Source organism: Lagopus muta, chromosome 15 (genome assembly GCF_023343835.1).
Source record: "Lagopus muta isolate bLagMut1 chromosome 15, bLagMut1 primary, whole genome shotgun sequence".
Classification (NCBI taxonomy): domain Eukaryota; kingdom Metazoa; phylum Chordata; class Aves; order Galliformes; family Phasianidae; genus Lagopus; species Lagopus muta.
Window position 1 is genome coordinate 9,076,560 of NC_064447.1, and position 16,605 is coordinate 9,093,164.

The 16,605-nt window shown below is 50.2% G+C and overlaps 1 protein-coding gene across 1 annotated transcript; it reads right to left on the minus strand.

Moving 5' to 3' along the window:
- Positions 1–5,796: 5,796 nt before the first annotated feature.
- NPW (neuropeptide W) lies at positions 5,797–7,591 on the minus strand. The gene is made up of 2 exons (XM_048961956.1): positions 7,208–7,591; positions 5,797–6,178 (listed from the first exon to the last, which is right to left on the minus strand). Exons 1-2 carry the CDS (start codon positions 7,589–7,591, stop codon positions 6,143–6,145), a joined length of 420 nt encoding a protein of 139 aa, XP_048817913.1. The 3' UTR covers positions 5,797–6,142.
- Between the last annotated feature and the right edge of the window lie 9,014 nt (positions 7,592–16,605).

A 16,605-nucleotide genomic window follows, 5' to 3' on the forward strand; every position in this document is an offset into this window, starting at 1 on the left:
GAGTCGATCGGGACCGTGCGGGGAGCGCAGAGCGGGGCCTCCCTGGGCTCTGCTTTGGCTGCCGCGGCTCCCGCGGGGCCGCTCGGAGACCCCCGAGCTGGAGGGAGCAGGAACTCCCAGAAGGTACCGCAGCAGTGCCAGAGCCAGGCCCTAGCCCTAACCCATTCTCCCCAGGGATGGGGACGCATGGAACGCAGAGCAGAGCAGCACAGCTCTCCAGGAGGAGAACGGGAGGGAATGGGGACCCCTCGCTCCCAGAGAGTTGCTGAGATGTGATGGGTTCAGAGAGGGGAGGCTGCAGCCCAGCCTGGAGATGGAGAGCCCTTTGGGGATGTCTGCTGGTCCACCCAGCCGGGCACCGGCAGAACTGCTGGCCTGACAAGCTCCGGATGTTCCTGGGAAAGAGTTCTGAGATGGCACACAGCTATTTCACCAAGGACCGCCATGGGCTCAGCTGCCCCAATGCCCTCCCCACATCCCGCTTGTCTCTGTGTCTGCAGGGCACTGAGGTTCCCCCAGCCCTTTCCCCACCTTGGTCCATGTGTAGCCTCGGACAAAAACTTAGTGTCCCCCAATGCCAGGCTGCAGGGAAGGGCTCACCAGCTCCAGCCTCCAGCAGCAGAGCTGTGCTGCACTCATTGCCCGGCTGAACTGCCCTTGGCTCACTGTCATCAGCTGTGCTGAAACACAGAGATCCCCATCTTCACCCCTTTGCATCTCTGATTTCATTTCCTTGAGAGCTTTTACAGGAGGAAATAACCCAGATCTGTTGTCACAGCACTGGTGCTGTGGGTCTTGTTCCAATGTCAAGGGGCTTGTTCCAATGCCCCAATGCCCAGATTTTTATAGAGGAAGGAGAGGAGAGGGCTTCTACTGAAGTTCTGCATTAAGTCACTTTTCAATGGGATGTTCGAACCAAAAAGAATTAAAAGAAAGCATTATTTTTCTCTTTCCACCCACGTTTCCTGCAGGCAGTGTGGATGTTCGGGTGCTGCACACCAGCAGAGGCTGTGCTGGACACAACGAAGAGGTCGCAGTGCATTGGGTGCCAGCTCAGCTCCGTTGGGTTTGTCCCTGCAGCACTGCTGCTGCTGCAGGCAAGTGGAGAATCCAGAGAGCATTTTATCTGCTGTACAACATAACTGCTCCCTTGAGCCTCTTTGTGGAGTCCTGAAGCTTTTTTAATCAGTTTAGAGGAGTGCGAATAATTGATTTTTCCGCTCTCTGGCCAAACCAAAAAAAAAAAGAAAAGAAACACTGGAGAGAGGGAGGGAGGAGAAGGAATTGTTTCAAGTTTATCTGAACCAAAAGAAGTTTTTATTCAGTGCAATAAAAACAGAAGGGAGAAAATCTTTTGGGTGGTCGGGTGGAACGTTTTAACCCTTTTGAATATTGTTTCTAGGAAGGGTTGGTATCTTAAAAAGTAAAAAGGGGGGGGAGAAATACTGTTTCAACGAGGTAAAAATGAAATGTTTGAATGGTTCCCAAGTGCTTATTTGTTTGAGCGTAAACGCTTTCTCAACTGCGACCTAAATTTGTTGACTTTTTTTCAGGCTTATACCCAAAAAGCATCAAAAAAAAACCAAAAAGAAATTAATTGTATTAAGTGTAGAGAAGTGAAGTGGGGTCTGTCCTGGCACTGAGTGCATCAGGTGTGAGAAGATGCAGCCCAGCCTTTTGCAAAGCTGAAGGCAGAGCTGACAAAGGGCAGCAGGACCCCAGGAGCTCAGATATTCAGCAGCTATTGCACAGATTAATTCTTATTCCATTTAAATTTTGGTGTGTTCTGACTCATCCCAATATCCGGATCCTAATTGCGTTCCCCTGGAGGCTGGGGAAATTTATGGGACCTTTGTGCTGGGAGGGCTGGGAGCTCTTTCCATTTGACATCTGCTTGCAGCCCACTCGCTGCGTGCTGCAGTTACACGGAACTACACCTGTGTACAGCTCTGTTTGCTTTCGGTCTGCCGCTGTTGTGCAACCCATGTGAAACACACACACCACAACGAGAGGTTGCAGCAGGGCAGCAATGTGGGCAGACCGGCGTGGGAGGAGCAGGACAGTCTCATAGCTCAGAGGTCTGCCTACATCCAGCACATCTGTGCTCTGCAGCCCTGCCTTTGAGGCTGTTGGAAGGGCAGCGGGGTGAGAGGTGGAGGGTGGTGTCCCAATGCTGATAATGGGCTGCAATTTCAATGCAGTTCAGCTTTTGCACACCTTTGGTCCTGCTGCTGCAGGTGGGAGGAGGGTGATGAAGGCTCCCAGTGCTTCCCTCCGCAAGCAGCACACATCAGAACCAGTTTGCACCTCTGGTGTTGGAACTGGCAGCTGCTGCCGGGGCGATGCTCTTCCTCTTCCTCCCCTCCTCTGGCTGGTGTCGGCAACAGTGTTCACTCATCCTCCTCAGGCAGTTGTGGATAACCCATTGTCACTGCTATAATTATCCCAGGCCGTTAATAAGCGCAGTCCCAGTGAAGCATTTGTGCTGCAGGAGGGACAGGAAGGCTCCTGAAATGCATCGTCTCGTTTTCATAAGGTTTCTGTGTGTGGCACTATTGAGTTGTAAACAAGTGAGGTTGATAGGGATAGAAGGAGGATTAATCAGCAGGAGGATTAATAACATGCTTTGTGAGTTGTGAAAGTCCAGACAACTCAGTGATGCTCCCAGGAGCTGGGAGATGCCTCTTTCACAAGCTGGCAGATGGGAATCTGCCCAGGTCCTTTGGGATTTGCAAGCAGAGAACAGTGCTATCAGTGCTGTGCCAGAGAGGGACTGACTGCACTTGGTGTTGTGCAGAAAAGTAACTGGTGTCAGTCCAGCCCCATCTGTCCCTATCCAAGGAGTACCTGGATATCTGCAAGGTAAGGCAGAATATACTCAAATACAGTTCCAAGGAAGGCATCCTGCACTCTCCCCATATGTTACGTTGTCCATATCATTCCAGCACACTATAATCAGGGAAAACGGCACTAAAAGGGCTGTGAATTCAGTTGGTGCCCTCAGGTGGTACAGCAAGCCATAGCAGGAAGGGCCCTAGGCATACAGCAGTGCCAGGGTTCAGTGAGCCCATTGGGATGCCCGGTGCCTTTCTGAGCCTTGATGCAGATGCTTGCAATTACCACCCTGCTCAGCTTGGCACAGCACCAAGAACAACAGGCTCTGCTACTAAGCAATTAGCCCTGTTCATTTTATTAAATAGCCATTCCATGCTAATTGCTTGCTTTGCTTCAAGCTCAGTAAATCAGAGCTAGATGTGGACAAAAGGGAGAGCAGCACCAGACCCTGCAGTTGGCTCCATCCCTGGAGCACCCGTCCCTAGGAGTACCCATCTCTGTAGCTTCCACCCTATGGACACACACCCTGTGAGCACCCACCCCTGAATGCACCCATCCCCAGAGCACCCACCCCAGGCGAGTCTGGCAGCTGAGCAGCACAGGTGACCACGTCCACGGAAATATCAACAGCGTAGAGGGGAACTCCCAGGGCAGGAATGTGCCTGCAAGGTCGTTACCAGACCTGGAAGAGAAATTCAGTGTTAATCCACATTTCACTCAACTGTAGCTGCTTCCTCCTTGCATCTCAAGCCATAGGAGCTGCATTGGATCCAGAGCCTGGGTTAGATATGTGGAAAAGTAACAGAAGCAGTCTGAGCTGGGGGGGGGGGGTGTCTTGGGATCAGCCCTGCTCCTTGCAGCTGGGGTGCTCATCCAGACACAGGATGCTGAGAGCATGGAAGCTCCATGCTGGTGGTTCAGCCTGGATTTAATCTCAGTGGGTTAACCCCACAGGCTCAGCTGAGGGAGGTCTCTGCTCATGTCTCTGAGCAGCTCTATCCTTATCAGCACTCTGGACAACTTTGGAATAGGCTAAAGCACAGAAAGCACAGAGATAGCGTTATCTCCCTGCTCTGTACATCTCCTACTCCTTATCTCTGGCCTTTCAATTTCCCAAAGCAGCATAAGCGTGATGGTGTGGACAGGCCACAGGCCAGCCCCACAGCTGCTGCAGACCAATGGGGCAGGGGCTGTAGGACCCAGCATAGCCTGGCACCACAGGGACATCCACCACCAATGGGACTACCAGCCCTGCCCAGGGATCTCCACCCCCTCCATCACCACACCATAGCAAGGCTCAACTCAGCAGGGCGAGGAGCAGATCTAAGAAGGGAGGAAATTCCTTGGGGAGTTTTCTTCCTCCAGAGCACACGGGGCCCTGTGGCCATTGTGTGTGCGTGGAGACCACGGCGGTTCCTCCTGGGCCGCCTGTTCCTGCCAAGCCTGGGCCCTGCTGTGCCCGCTGCCCTGCTGGATGCTGCTGGGCTCCTGGGAGAGGCCAGGAACCGGGAAGGAAGCGGAGCCGCCCCAGACTTGGACTGGGTGGGGTGGGATGTCTTCCTGCCCGCTGCAGCCCCCAGGGTTCGCCTGCTGCAGGGCTGGAACACAACGCACCCGCTGGCATGGAGGGGTGGGTGGCAGCATCACTGTGTCCACTGGAGCCAGGCTGGGCATGCAGAGCCCCACATGGCACGCAAGGAGCCCCAGAACAGCCCCATCCCTGTGGGACCTACGGGATGGGCCTCGCCATAGCAAACGGCCTCATGTTTCTGGAAGGGACTCTGCAGAGAGCAGACACTGTGCTCTGCACGGGAACTGTGGTATGGGGACATGGTGTCAGGATAAAGACCTATTCCTCCTGCCTCCTTCCTGCTCTCCCTCATCTCACAGCACCCCATGGCCACAAGATGGCATGGCAAAGCCATCGCCTGCCACTGCACTCCCCTAGCACCTCCTGCTCACAGCCTCCCCACAACCCCTGAGGCTACAATTCATTTCAGAGTCTCCATAGGACAGCTTTAGGGTTCCACATCTCATCCACAGCCCATATGGCTGCAGGCAGGAGAGAGGCAGAGCTCTCCTGAGGCTGCTCATAAAGGAGAGATTGCTTCAGTGCCGGTGGGAGAGGAGTAATTAAACACCTTGGGAAGGCTTCTTCCCATTGGCTGGGATTGCTGACCCCGAGGGAAGGCCCAGACCTCTTCAGAGCACAGAGGAAATCACTTTGTGGCCCCAGGTGAGAAATAATCAGCCCATGCTTCACAGCTGCAGGAGGAATGATTTTATGAGGTGAGTAGTGGAAGGCTGGAGTCAAAGAGAGACAAGACAAAGAGTCTCACAGGGATTGCCCCAGTATTGGAGCATTGCAGTGCATTTTTGCTGCACGATGCAGCCACATTTCCCACCCCAGCGCCCTTCATCGCCCTCTCTGCATCCCCTGTGCAACACTGACCTTTGCATTTCTCACCTCCTGTTGTCACTCACTTCCATCAAGAGCAGAAATTTGCCTCTTTGGCTGCTCCAGTGCCTGATGGGCAGTGCAGCAGACACAGCCTTGTTCGAGTGCCCTAATGGCAATCTCACATCATTTGTGCCATCCATGTACCATCCTGTTATAGTGATGAACAGAAACTTGAACGCTCTGGGAAGATTGAGAGGGGACTCAGTGGGGATTCCAGCACAAGGAGCCATCCTCAGTCCTGGCTCAATCTCTGACACCTGAACTGACACCCAGCCTGGCAGCAACTCCCTCACGGGCACTGAAAGTAATTCACCACAACACTGCAGAAAAAAAAAACCAAAAAACTGTATCGAGAAGTTAAATCATGTCAGAAAAATCTGGGAGTGACCAGAATGCTGCAGCGCCTGCCCTGGCTGAGCCACACCAACCTATGCTAAAAGGATAAGAAGATTGCACAATGACACACGTTTCCTTTGATTGAGTCTCAGTTTAATGAGGGCAAGATCCTAGGAAGCAAACAGAACGTGTTTGTGTCATATTGCAAACAAGCAAGTACAGAAATCTAAAAAAAAAATAAACAAAATAAATATCTTCCCTGTTGGTTTCTCCCCAAGTTCATAGCACTAAATTGACCTGAAAACAAGATGAATTTACCACTGCACTTGGACAGTGGGTGAGAAAAAAATCTGATATGTATATTATTTATTTAGTTTTGAATGCAATTGTCTGTATGCTTTCAGAGGTCAGAGCAGCCGGAGAAGCGCCGATGGAACTCAGCAGCCACTGAAAAGTCCCCACCGTGGGCAGCTGGCACTGCTCAGCTCCTGGAGCTTCCCTGCCCGGCCTTCAGCGCAGCACAGCGATGTCTTCAATCGGGCGAGGCTGCAAGGAGAAAAGGGACCCTGTGTTACATTATGATTATTATATACCACCACGCTTCGTGCTCCCTGCTGTGGGCTCAGAGCTCACCTACCATCACTGCAGACCCTTTCTGCCCCACTGTGTACGCAGACTGAGCTCTGCAGCTGCAAGCAACCCTATAAACACCCCAGTCCTGGGCTCAGCCCTGCCCGCAAGGCTCCAGAGGAGATTTTACCGTGAAATCAGAGCACTGCATCCTACACACGGGTCTGAGCCACAAATGTGGTGCCCAGCACCACTCTGCCTCTGCTTCCAGCCAGGAGTCACCAGGGCAGCACAGGCGTAGCACAGCCAATACGCCTGGACTTTCCCAAAAAGGCACAATTCCTAGATTTCCACCAAAAAAAAGGAAGGGGGAAGGGGATGTGGCTACGTGTTTTGGGGCTGATCCAACATGTTGAAGCATCCCTGGATTTCAGTTGGATGTTGGATCCTTGCTGACGTAAGAGGAAAGAGGTTTAATGTTTGGAAACAGCCCTCAAACAGTCCCACACAGTTGAGCAAAGCAGAGAGGGCAGGGAGAGGGAATCTGGGAGGGGCAATGCTGGGAGCTCCTCAGCCCCACAAACACCCCTGTGTTGCACTGACAGCTCGGGGTGCAGGCATGTCATCCCCCAGGCAGGGGCACAGAAATCACTCAGCCCTTTTTTTCACCCTATAATCCAAGCATAGCCTCTCTGAACAGATCTGACCATTCCAGCTCACTACGCTGGGACCTCGTGGTCCAAGTGTCAAAATGCAGCACAGACTTCTGCAAACTTACACGATCGCACCCACCCGATGAGGAGGATGCAACCCCCCCCCCCCCCCATCAGGAGCCCGGCTGTCCCGCGGGGTCCCTTCACTCCGTACCGCCCGGTGCCGGGATGCTGAAGGCAGCGAGACGCTCCTCGCACCCAGCGATGCCAAATCTCCTGAACACCGACCCCGCGCCCCAAGCCCCACGCCGGCACCCCGGTGGCCGCTCTGCCCGTCGGTTCCCGGCTTTACCTGAGCTCCGCGGGCGGAGGGCGGCGGCCGGGCGGGTGCGGGACGCGGCCCCCCCCAGCCCCAGCCCCGGCGGAGCAGGCGCTGCAGGAGGCGGCCGGGGCCGGGCGGCGGTGGCGGAGGGTCCCCCGCGAGGCTCCCCGGGGGCTGCGGGGCTGCGGCGGACGCGGTGCCCCCAGGGCGGTGCGGAGGTTCTGCCGGCAGCTCCCGGCGCCAGAGATACGGGGAGCGGCGGACACCCATCAGCAGCCCCGAGGCGCGTCCCACCGTGTGGTACCGCGGGCTGGCGACGTGCTTGTACCAAGCTCCCGCCGGTGCAGCCGGCAGCATCAGCCCCAACAGCACCAGAGCCCCCCAAGCGCCCCCCGACAGCTGCCCCCTCGCCATGGCTGAGGGCAAGAGGCGTCTCGGCGGCCCCGGGCGCCCCAGAGAAGGCAGCCCCGCGCCCGCGCCCCGCCGGTTTATACTGGAGCCGGGAGGGGCACCCCGCGGCTCCGCCCCGGCAGCCCCCGGCCGCCCCCCGGCAGCCCCTGCCCCGCGAACCTCCTCCCCGCCGCCCGCCCCTCCTCGCCCTCTCCCGTGGCCCCGAGCGTCCCTTGTGAGCATCCCCTGCAGCACCGAGCATCAATCGTGCCGCCCCGAGCATCCTCCCTGCAGCTTCAAGCATCCCTTCCCTCCTTGAGCATCCTCCTCACATCCCCAAGCATCTCCCCTACAGCTTCCAGCATCTCTCCTATCCGTGAGCATTTCCCTGCAGCCCCAAGCATACAACTCATGGTTCAAGCATCGCCCCACGGTCCTCTTCACAGCCCTGAGAGTTTTCCGTGCAAATTTTAGCTTCCCCTCTTCAGCCCTGAGCATCCTCTGAGTGGTGCCAAGCATCTGTCCACAGCCCTGTGCACTTCTCTTCAGCTCTGCATTCTCCCTTCACCCCAGGACCAGCCTGACAGCAGCAGGATTTATTGCTGGAGGAAGAGAAACATCTTAAACTGACCGCAAGTGAGGAACCACAGAGGGGATCTGCAACCACCACCAGCCTCACTGAGGGCCAGCTGCAAGGCACAGGGACATGGCTTGGAGGAGCCACTGCAACACCTGATTCCCATGGAACACCTTGTGCTCCTCTTCCCAAAACCTATTGCACTTCTGCTGCATTCACAGCTGTTAGCAGTGGGGTTTGTGAGTGCTGCTGCCCTTCCTCTTCTGCAACTCAGTTCTTCTTAAATAGGTTATCATCACTAATTTCACAACTTCCCTCAGGTGACTTTTCCCCTCTAGATCCCCTAATAAAACCAAGTAGGTCAAATTTATCTCATCAGAGCAATTCTAGTTCCTTCTGTTTATTACCCAGTTTGTTGGCTTATCATGCTGCTCTATGTCTAAACCATCTCTTGGAACAGCGACTTGATTCATTTTCCTCTCAGCATCTTGCATGCTCCCGTGTGCCTATTTCATTCTCTGCTGTTATTTTAACCCATTCCCATGCAGGCAGGCTTCCCTTACCCAGCTCCCAGCCTCTTCCTTCCAGCCTATGCTGGGAGTTCCTTGGGAGCAAAGCTTTCTTGTGCCCCACGTGCTCAGCACACACAGGTTCTGTGCTCCTCCAGAAAGGAGTGCAATTCCTAATTGCTAAGAGGAGAGTTCTGGCCTTTTCCCATGCTGAGAAGTCACATGCGTGCAGAACAGGAAATGCTTTTGTTATTGATCTGGAATCAGAGAATCAAACTCATCCATGGCATAACTTCCTGGAAGCACCTGGACTTACAATAAGAACTGAGCCTGGCTTCATCCATCCCAAGCAGATGGACAGGCTATTTTTTGCCACACTTTCATTGCTCTGGAGATGATGAAAGGCCGCATCGCTCCTGTGTTTCAGCAGAGCCATTAATGAATGGCAGCAGTACAGCACACAGAATCACATCGCAGCCCCGGCCATCAAACCTCAGTTCACGATGGAACACACACTGCTGGGTTTATTTCCCTCAGTAAAAAGCCATTATACTTCCTCTCACCCTGAGATCAAGAGCCCCAAGCAACCGATGTCAGGTCTGGAACAGGCAGAGTTCCGCCTCCTGCTCCCGACCAAGCAGGCAGCTCAGCAGCTTGTGCTGTGCTGCATCAATGTGCAGACGTGGGCTCAAACTTCCTATCAAGAGAGAAAATTTTGCATTCCCAGACATCTGCCTGAAGTGTCTCCTCCACGTATTTTTGGCATAACTTGAATAACGTGTCATGCTGACAAGCTCCCTGGGAACTGAGCTGAACTCTTTCCTCCCCATGCCCGCAGGTTTCCTGCTGCACTGCTCCAAGGTGGTCCCTGCTATTAAGATGTCAGCCTTTTGGGTCACTCTTGTAACTCCAGGGGCTTCTTTTCACCCAAGCAGAGTCAAGCCAATCTCAAGACCTTTTGAAACACCCCCTTCTATGTTCTCACTTAATTAACACAGTGAACCCCAACATCATATTTACCAACAACATGGGGGCTGAGGCAAGATTGCTCCACTCCCCCAGTGCTCAGGCTAACCACTGGTGAACTTATTCCAAATAGGTAGAAGTGAAGAGGATTGGGATCTAACCACCTGGTTGTGCTGCTGAAAGATTCTTCTTTAGTTTTGGACCAAAATACCTTTTTGTGAGGGAAGGCTCCGCTTCCTCCTGGTCACGGATCTGTGCTTGGTTCCACATCTCTGCAGGGCTCAAGCACCAGAGTATGAACCAGAACTTCAGCCTGCAAAACTGAGGGGCAAGAGGGGTGAGCAGCCTGAGCGTCACACCTTAACTCCTGCAATAAACCCAGCCAGCTCTTGTTGGAGCCCTGCCGCCACCCGATGTAAAGAACGTTGTGCTCTCGCCTCCCACCACACGCATTACTGCACCCATTCAGGATTTGTGGCTTTTGAGAATGATCTAAATGAATTTGATGTCCCAGAAAGAGGCACTTGAAAAATAAACCGGCGTGGTTTAATGGTAGCATTTTCCACATTTTTATTATAATGCCTCTGGTGTTTATTGGAAGGTTAGCAACTCATCCGAGCATGAAAACAAGGCAATTTAAAAGGCCAGCCCTTTGATGGGGTCTTTGGTACGCTCAGTCATACTGCTCCTCCTGTATACGACACTTTTTGGCCATCTGGGCTCTTCAGCATCTCAGTGTGGGTGTTCGATGGGATGACGGAGGCATCATTTTGGATATAGGCAAGAAGAGAACCTGTCCTCCTCTGGCTGCAGAGTGCTCTGCAGAGCTACAGTCCTGACTCATCTTGGTTGGGAAGCTGAGGCCAAGAATTTAGGATGTCCAGCCTGGAGAAAAGGAGGCCAAAAGGTGATTCTCTCTTCTGAGGAGGGGAAAAGGAGAGAGAGGTGATGAACTCCTCTCCTGGTAACTGAAGGGAGTGCGAGGATGGCACAGAGCTGAACCAGACTGGGTACTGGCAACAATTTCTTTAACTTGAGAGTGGTCAAACTGTGGAACAGGCTTCCTGGAGAGCTGGGTGATGCTTTATGCCTGCCAGCGTTTGGACAATGTCCTCACTAATATGCTTTAATTTTTGATTAATTTTTGAAGTAACCAGATGGACTCAATGATCTTTGAAGGTCCCTTTGAACTGCACTTCATTCCATTCCATTCCATTCCATTCCATTCCATTCCATTCCATTCCATTCCATTCCATTCTATTTCTATTCTATTCTATTCTATTCTATTCTATTCTATTCTATTCTATTCTATTCTATTCTATTCTATTCCATTCCATTCCATTCCATTCCATTCCATTCCATTCTATTTCTATTCTATTCTATTCTATTCTATTCTATTCTATTCTATTCTATTCTATTCTATTCTATTCTATTCTATTCTATTCCATTCCATTCCATTCCATTCCATTCCATTCCATTCCATTCTATTTCTATTCTATTCTATTCTATTCTATTCTATTCTATTCTATTCTATTCTATTCTATTCTATTCTATTCCATTCCATTCCATTCCATTCCATTCCATTCCATTCTATTCCATTCTATTCTATTCTATTCTATTCTATTCTATTCTATTCTATTCTATTCTATTCTATTCTATTCTATTCTATTCTATTCTATTCCATTCCATTCCATTCCATTCCATTCTATTTCTATTCTATTCTATTCTATTCTATTCTATTCTATTCTATTCTATTCTATTCTATTCTATTCTATTCTATTCCATTCCATTCCATTCCATTCCATTCCATTCCATTCTATTCTCTTCTGTTCCGTTCTGTTCCGTTCCATTCCATTCCATTCCATTTTATCTCATTCCATTCCACCACACCCCATCCCATCTTACTCCATTAGATTCCATTCTGCTCTGTACTATTCCATCCCATCCCATCTCATCCTAATCCCTTCCAATCCTATTTTATCTTATTCCACAAGATTCCATTCCATTCTGTTCTATTCCATTCAATTGCACCCTATCCTGTCCTGCACTGTGTCCTGCACTCTCTTATCCTATTCCACTCCATTTCTTTCCATTCCATTCCAACCTGTTCTACCCTACCCTACCCTACCCTACACAATTCCGTTCCATTCCACTCCATTCCATCCCGTTCTGTTCCATTCCCTTCCATTCTGTTTCATTCCATTCCATCCTACCCTATTCCATTCTGTTCTGGTTTTTTCCTCTATTCCACAGTCAGTGCCACTCCCCGAGGCCGCACAAAGTGCAGTGCTGCTGCAGACAGCTGTCCTTCAGGCGGGGTGTGAAGCTCAGCACCCAAACCACCAGAGGCACAGATCCCACCAGAGAAGGTGAGCACGGTGAACTCCCTGCTGCCCAGGGCCAGCACTCAGGGTCCCCACAATCCATCTCCTCGCATCAAATTACTGCTGCTCACCCTTCACCAACTTCTGCTTTATTTCAACCCCGAGTGACTGTGGTTTAACAGCAAGAAAAAACAATTCCCACAGCTGTGGCTCAGTGAACTCTGGTGGTTCCCGATGCAGAACTCACCGCTGGATCAGCCCATGAGTTCTGCTCAGCAGAATGAGCCATGCAGAGTGGGACCCACAGGTACCCTGGGATAACAGTTGCCACTCCTCAAATCTCCACTCCATCCCAACAGAATCAATTCAAGTTTGGAAGTGATTCCTCTCACCAGTGATTCAGAACATGCTGATTAAACACTGTTTCTTTGTTCCCCTGAAACAGATCCAAACAAACTGCAGCATCTCATGTGAGCAAAGCGGCACCTCGGCTCAGTGCTGAGACCTCCCGTGTGCTTGGGAGGCTCTGGAGAGAAAGCGGAAGCAGTAAATGGCTTTTCCTAATGTTTCAGCTCTTCCTATCATAGTGCCCTGCATTCATTATTTTATTCCTAAGAAACAGCATATTCATCCCTATTTTTAGGCTTGCACACTATTTTGAGAGATTTTTCCAGGGTCCAGTCACATGGAAGTTAAACAGCGAGCAGCAAAGTCTCCAAAGGATAATAAACTATCTCAAATTACTTTGCTCATGGAACAAAGCGTGCTGCAAATGTCACACATGCTATTACAAGAGCAGCAGAAGCCTTTACATGAAACAATGGATCCATTAGCACTGAGCTTGAAAAAAAAAGAGCCTGGTCTTGCAGCCCTTTCTCACAGTTGCATAGAACTTGGGGCTCTGAGCCATAGGAACTTTCTTTGTTCCCTCAAACTGTGCAGCTGAGCTCACACCGCCGCACCTTCGATCACTGCAGATTTCAAAGCCCTGTATAGAGAGTAATTAAGCCCCGTTGCACCCAGTTGAGTCAGTGGCACCCAGTTGAGTCAGTGGCTTTATTTCTGCTTCAAACCGAGGGATGGAGAGGGATTGACTGAATCAGTGATGGGAGACAAAGCCTGGGCAGAGGCACATTGGGCTCATGGGCTCTGCCTGGCCCAGCTCCGCAGAGCGGCTCAGCCCTGATGTGACTCAACGACATGGCACCACCAAGAGCACTGCGGACACGGCACAGCAACACCGACGATCATGATGAAAAGTCATGAGGATGTGCTGTGACATTGCTTTCAAAAGCAGTAGGGAAGCAGCAAAGACAAGAATCTCAAAAGCAGCAGAAGAGCAGGGGAAAAAAATACAAAGGCTTTGTCAAATGGTTGTGTCTAAGGCGAGCAGATTTCTCAGCCCCCTCCATTCCATGATTCAGTCTTTCTCCTGGAAGTAATTTTCAATAACGAAAGCGAGCTAATGCTCAGATGTGTATGTATGCACAGAGTATATTTGGCGCCAGTCGGAGGCATGTTTACTGTAAGGGGGAAGAGTTGTGAAATGAATCTGTACTTTGACAGCTCCGAGATCTCTTAACCAAATCCCAAACAACCCCAAAGCGCTCCCCTATTTTTTTCCAAAATTTAATTAGATGAGGGTGGATTGCACATGCAGCTCTGTGCACTTCTGTATATATAGAATGGAGCAGAGAGCTGCAAGGCATGGAGCTGAGAATCAAATTTGCCTGTAAGCAAATCTGTGCGAGTGGAGCTTGTTCAGTTTGGCATGAGTGATGCTGGGTTAGGAGCTGTGTTGGTGAAACCCTTTGAGATAGCAGAAAGGAGGCACATAGCAGCCTCATGGATCATCACTGCGAGCAGAATTAAATGAGTGATAAATTGTGTTGCACTAAAAGGAAGCAATGTCCTGCTCTCCATACCAGCTACAGTGGCACAAGCAGCCATGGGGCTGGTGCAGTCAAGCTGCATTGCTTTGTCCATGGATGTTTGCTGCCTTAATGCTCACTGGAAGCTGAGCTCTCCCTGGGCCCTCACTCTGTTCTGGGAATTTGCACATTGGCTCTTCACCTTGAAAGCTTAATGCTGCCTCTTCTCCCCGCTGTTCTCTGAATTCCCGTCGAGGCACTGTGCCTCTGTTAGCTGCACTTATTGTGCTCTCATCCTCCAGAGAGCAGTTGCTAAAGAAAACCCTACCACCAGGCTTCAAATGCCTTAAAATACACCTCTGCTTCCCAGCATGTACCTCTGTTTGTGCTGTAGGGATGGTTCCCTCCCTGCTCCTCGCCCCCTTTAAGGAATCACTGCTTTTCAGAAGAGAAGCTCATATTACCAAATTATGTTTGTTCTCAAATATAGATTTTGGAGGAAAATTCCCTCGTGAATCTGAAATTGTGCAAAGCGTGTTGTGCCTCCTGGCAAATCAAAGGGCAGAAGCGTGTGTGTGCCTCTCTGCCACCCAACTCCTGCAAACAAAAACAAGCTCTTGTTTAAAGTCATTGCAGACGAGGGTATTAAACTGGAAACTAGTGGGGAACTAACAGAGCGCCTCTCTGTCAGTCCCACAGATACAACTGTTGGCATGTTTGATCCCAAATGGAGAGCAAAAAAAGGACCAAACCTGCTGACACTGTGTGGCTTGAAATGCTGCACAATAGGCTGCAGTGTGTCACAGCCAACAGGGAAAGCTCAGCAAAGGGTTGGAAACACAGGAAAAGTGAGGAAGCTATTGCTTTGAAGAGAAACTTTGTCCAGTGAAAGCGTGTCTCAGTGTTGTGCTCTAAGTGCCTTCGCTGCAAATGAACCGCGTCTGCCTCAAGCTGCGAGGCTGAAATTAATCTTAGGCATAACCTTTAGGTCTGCACTCTGACAGTACTTTAGTGCTAAGTCATAAATATTTGATCTGTTGCTCTTCTGAATAAAGTGGATTTGTTGTGCTCATCTGCAGGTTATCAATTATTCCGCAGTATATTTATTGCTGATTAAATGACTCAAAGAGTGCCTTTTTCTTCTGATATTATCGTGTGATATTTAGGGAGTAAGCACGGAAATTAGCTACCACTAGATCAATGTTAACCCTTCATTTTTGGGAGAAAACACCACCATCTTGACAACACATAGAGCCAAGTACCAACCAAGTTATTTGCAATAGACACCAAAGCTCAGTTAATTGGATATGATTGCATCTCTTTATGGTTTTGGGTCACACGTAGTGCTCAGATCCGGACTCCATCTGCAATCCAGGGAGAAATAAACCAACATCCTTAACCCATCAGCAAAGAATGATTCAATCCACTGAAAGACTATTATAAAAACCTCTTTGCACCACAAAATAAATTAATCCACACCCATGACTCACACATGCTGGCAGTGTGATTCTTCAGAATGACGATGAGCTGAAAAACGGCTTCGGAAAGAAAGTTTGGGCATTGGCTTTTTAGCAATTCTTCATTCTTCTTGTTGGAGTTCCAGATGTCAGGAAAGCAGGAGCATCTTCTGCAATGACACAGAGATGGCACAGAGGTTTTCCTTCCATTTTACACCCGTGCACAGAGCCAGCATACAGTGGCACAAGCAGGGATGCTGCCAAAAGGTTCCTGCTCTTGGGCAGAGCCGTGCAGTGAGGACCAGAAGCAGGAATTAAGCAGGCCTGAGCTCTGCTGAAGGCTGCAGAAACCAGAAGTGTGAGGATAATGTTTGTTAGAATTGTGTTTGTAGAGGGCAGGCCTGGAGCTGCCCCCAGCTTGCACCTTACAGCTCTCTATTAGAAAGGAACTTCTTATTGGTGGTAGGTGGGCAGTTGGACTGGATGATCTTGTAGGTCTTCTCTCACCTTGGTGATTCTATGATGCTATGATTCTACGATTCCTGCATTCACTTTAAGCCAAGGACTCACTGAGACTGTAAACTCCCATCAGTAGGAAAAGTCACTGTGAGCTTGTACTGCTGATGGGAGTTGAGCTTGTTGGCAAAGGGACACGAAGTCGTCAGCGGTCCGTCCCTACCACAAAACCCAGAGCTGGAATCTGCCAAGCACAAACTCCGGTTGTGCCCTGTGGCTTTGTCACAATGTTCATTGTGATGAGTAATATCACTTTTAAGCCTAATTATGCAGGTGTATTTATTATCCTAAGCTCGGCCACGGCGCTGGGGTACTTGCGTAATTTCACAGACGAGTGACACTTAAGACAGCACATTACTGTTGGCAGCCTCCATCTCATTTCATGCTAATTGCTCTCCAAAATGGTGTGATGCAGTTTGGGCACAAAAACATTTCCAACAGTATCATTAATTCGGAGGGGGGGGTTACATTTCCTGAAGTAATTGCAGCCAACATTCTCGGCCATTCCTAATTATTTAATACAGCCCCATCCAAACCCACTTCGGTGTCGATTATCTGCTCTCTACTTTGAAGTATGATAAATGGGTCTCTTTAGGAGGAAGTAAATATTACCTGTTGTACACAACGACCCAAAATGTGGAATTACTTAGTTGATCTGTTTTCCAAAATGCTCACCTCATATATTACTTTATTTATTCTACAGCACAGATGTTGTTCAGTGCTGCTGGTTTGGACAAGATAACATCGTGACACGTTGTAATGGACTTGCTATGTTTTGTTAAATGATCGTTTATGCATCAGAGAAATGAAGACCGTCT

What these genes read in the sequence shown, in the direction of transcription:
- NPW (XM_048961956.1), bottom strand. Translation starts at nt 7,591, where the DNA reads ATGGCGAGGGGGCAGCTGTCGGGGGGCGCTTGGGGGGCTCTGGTGCTG. An exon ending in CCTCCGCCCGCGGAGCTCAG is followed by an intron (nt 6,179 to 7,207) that starts GTAAAGCCGGGA and finishes TTCTCCTTGCAG; the next exon opens with CCTCGCCCGATTGAAGACAT.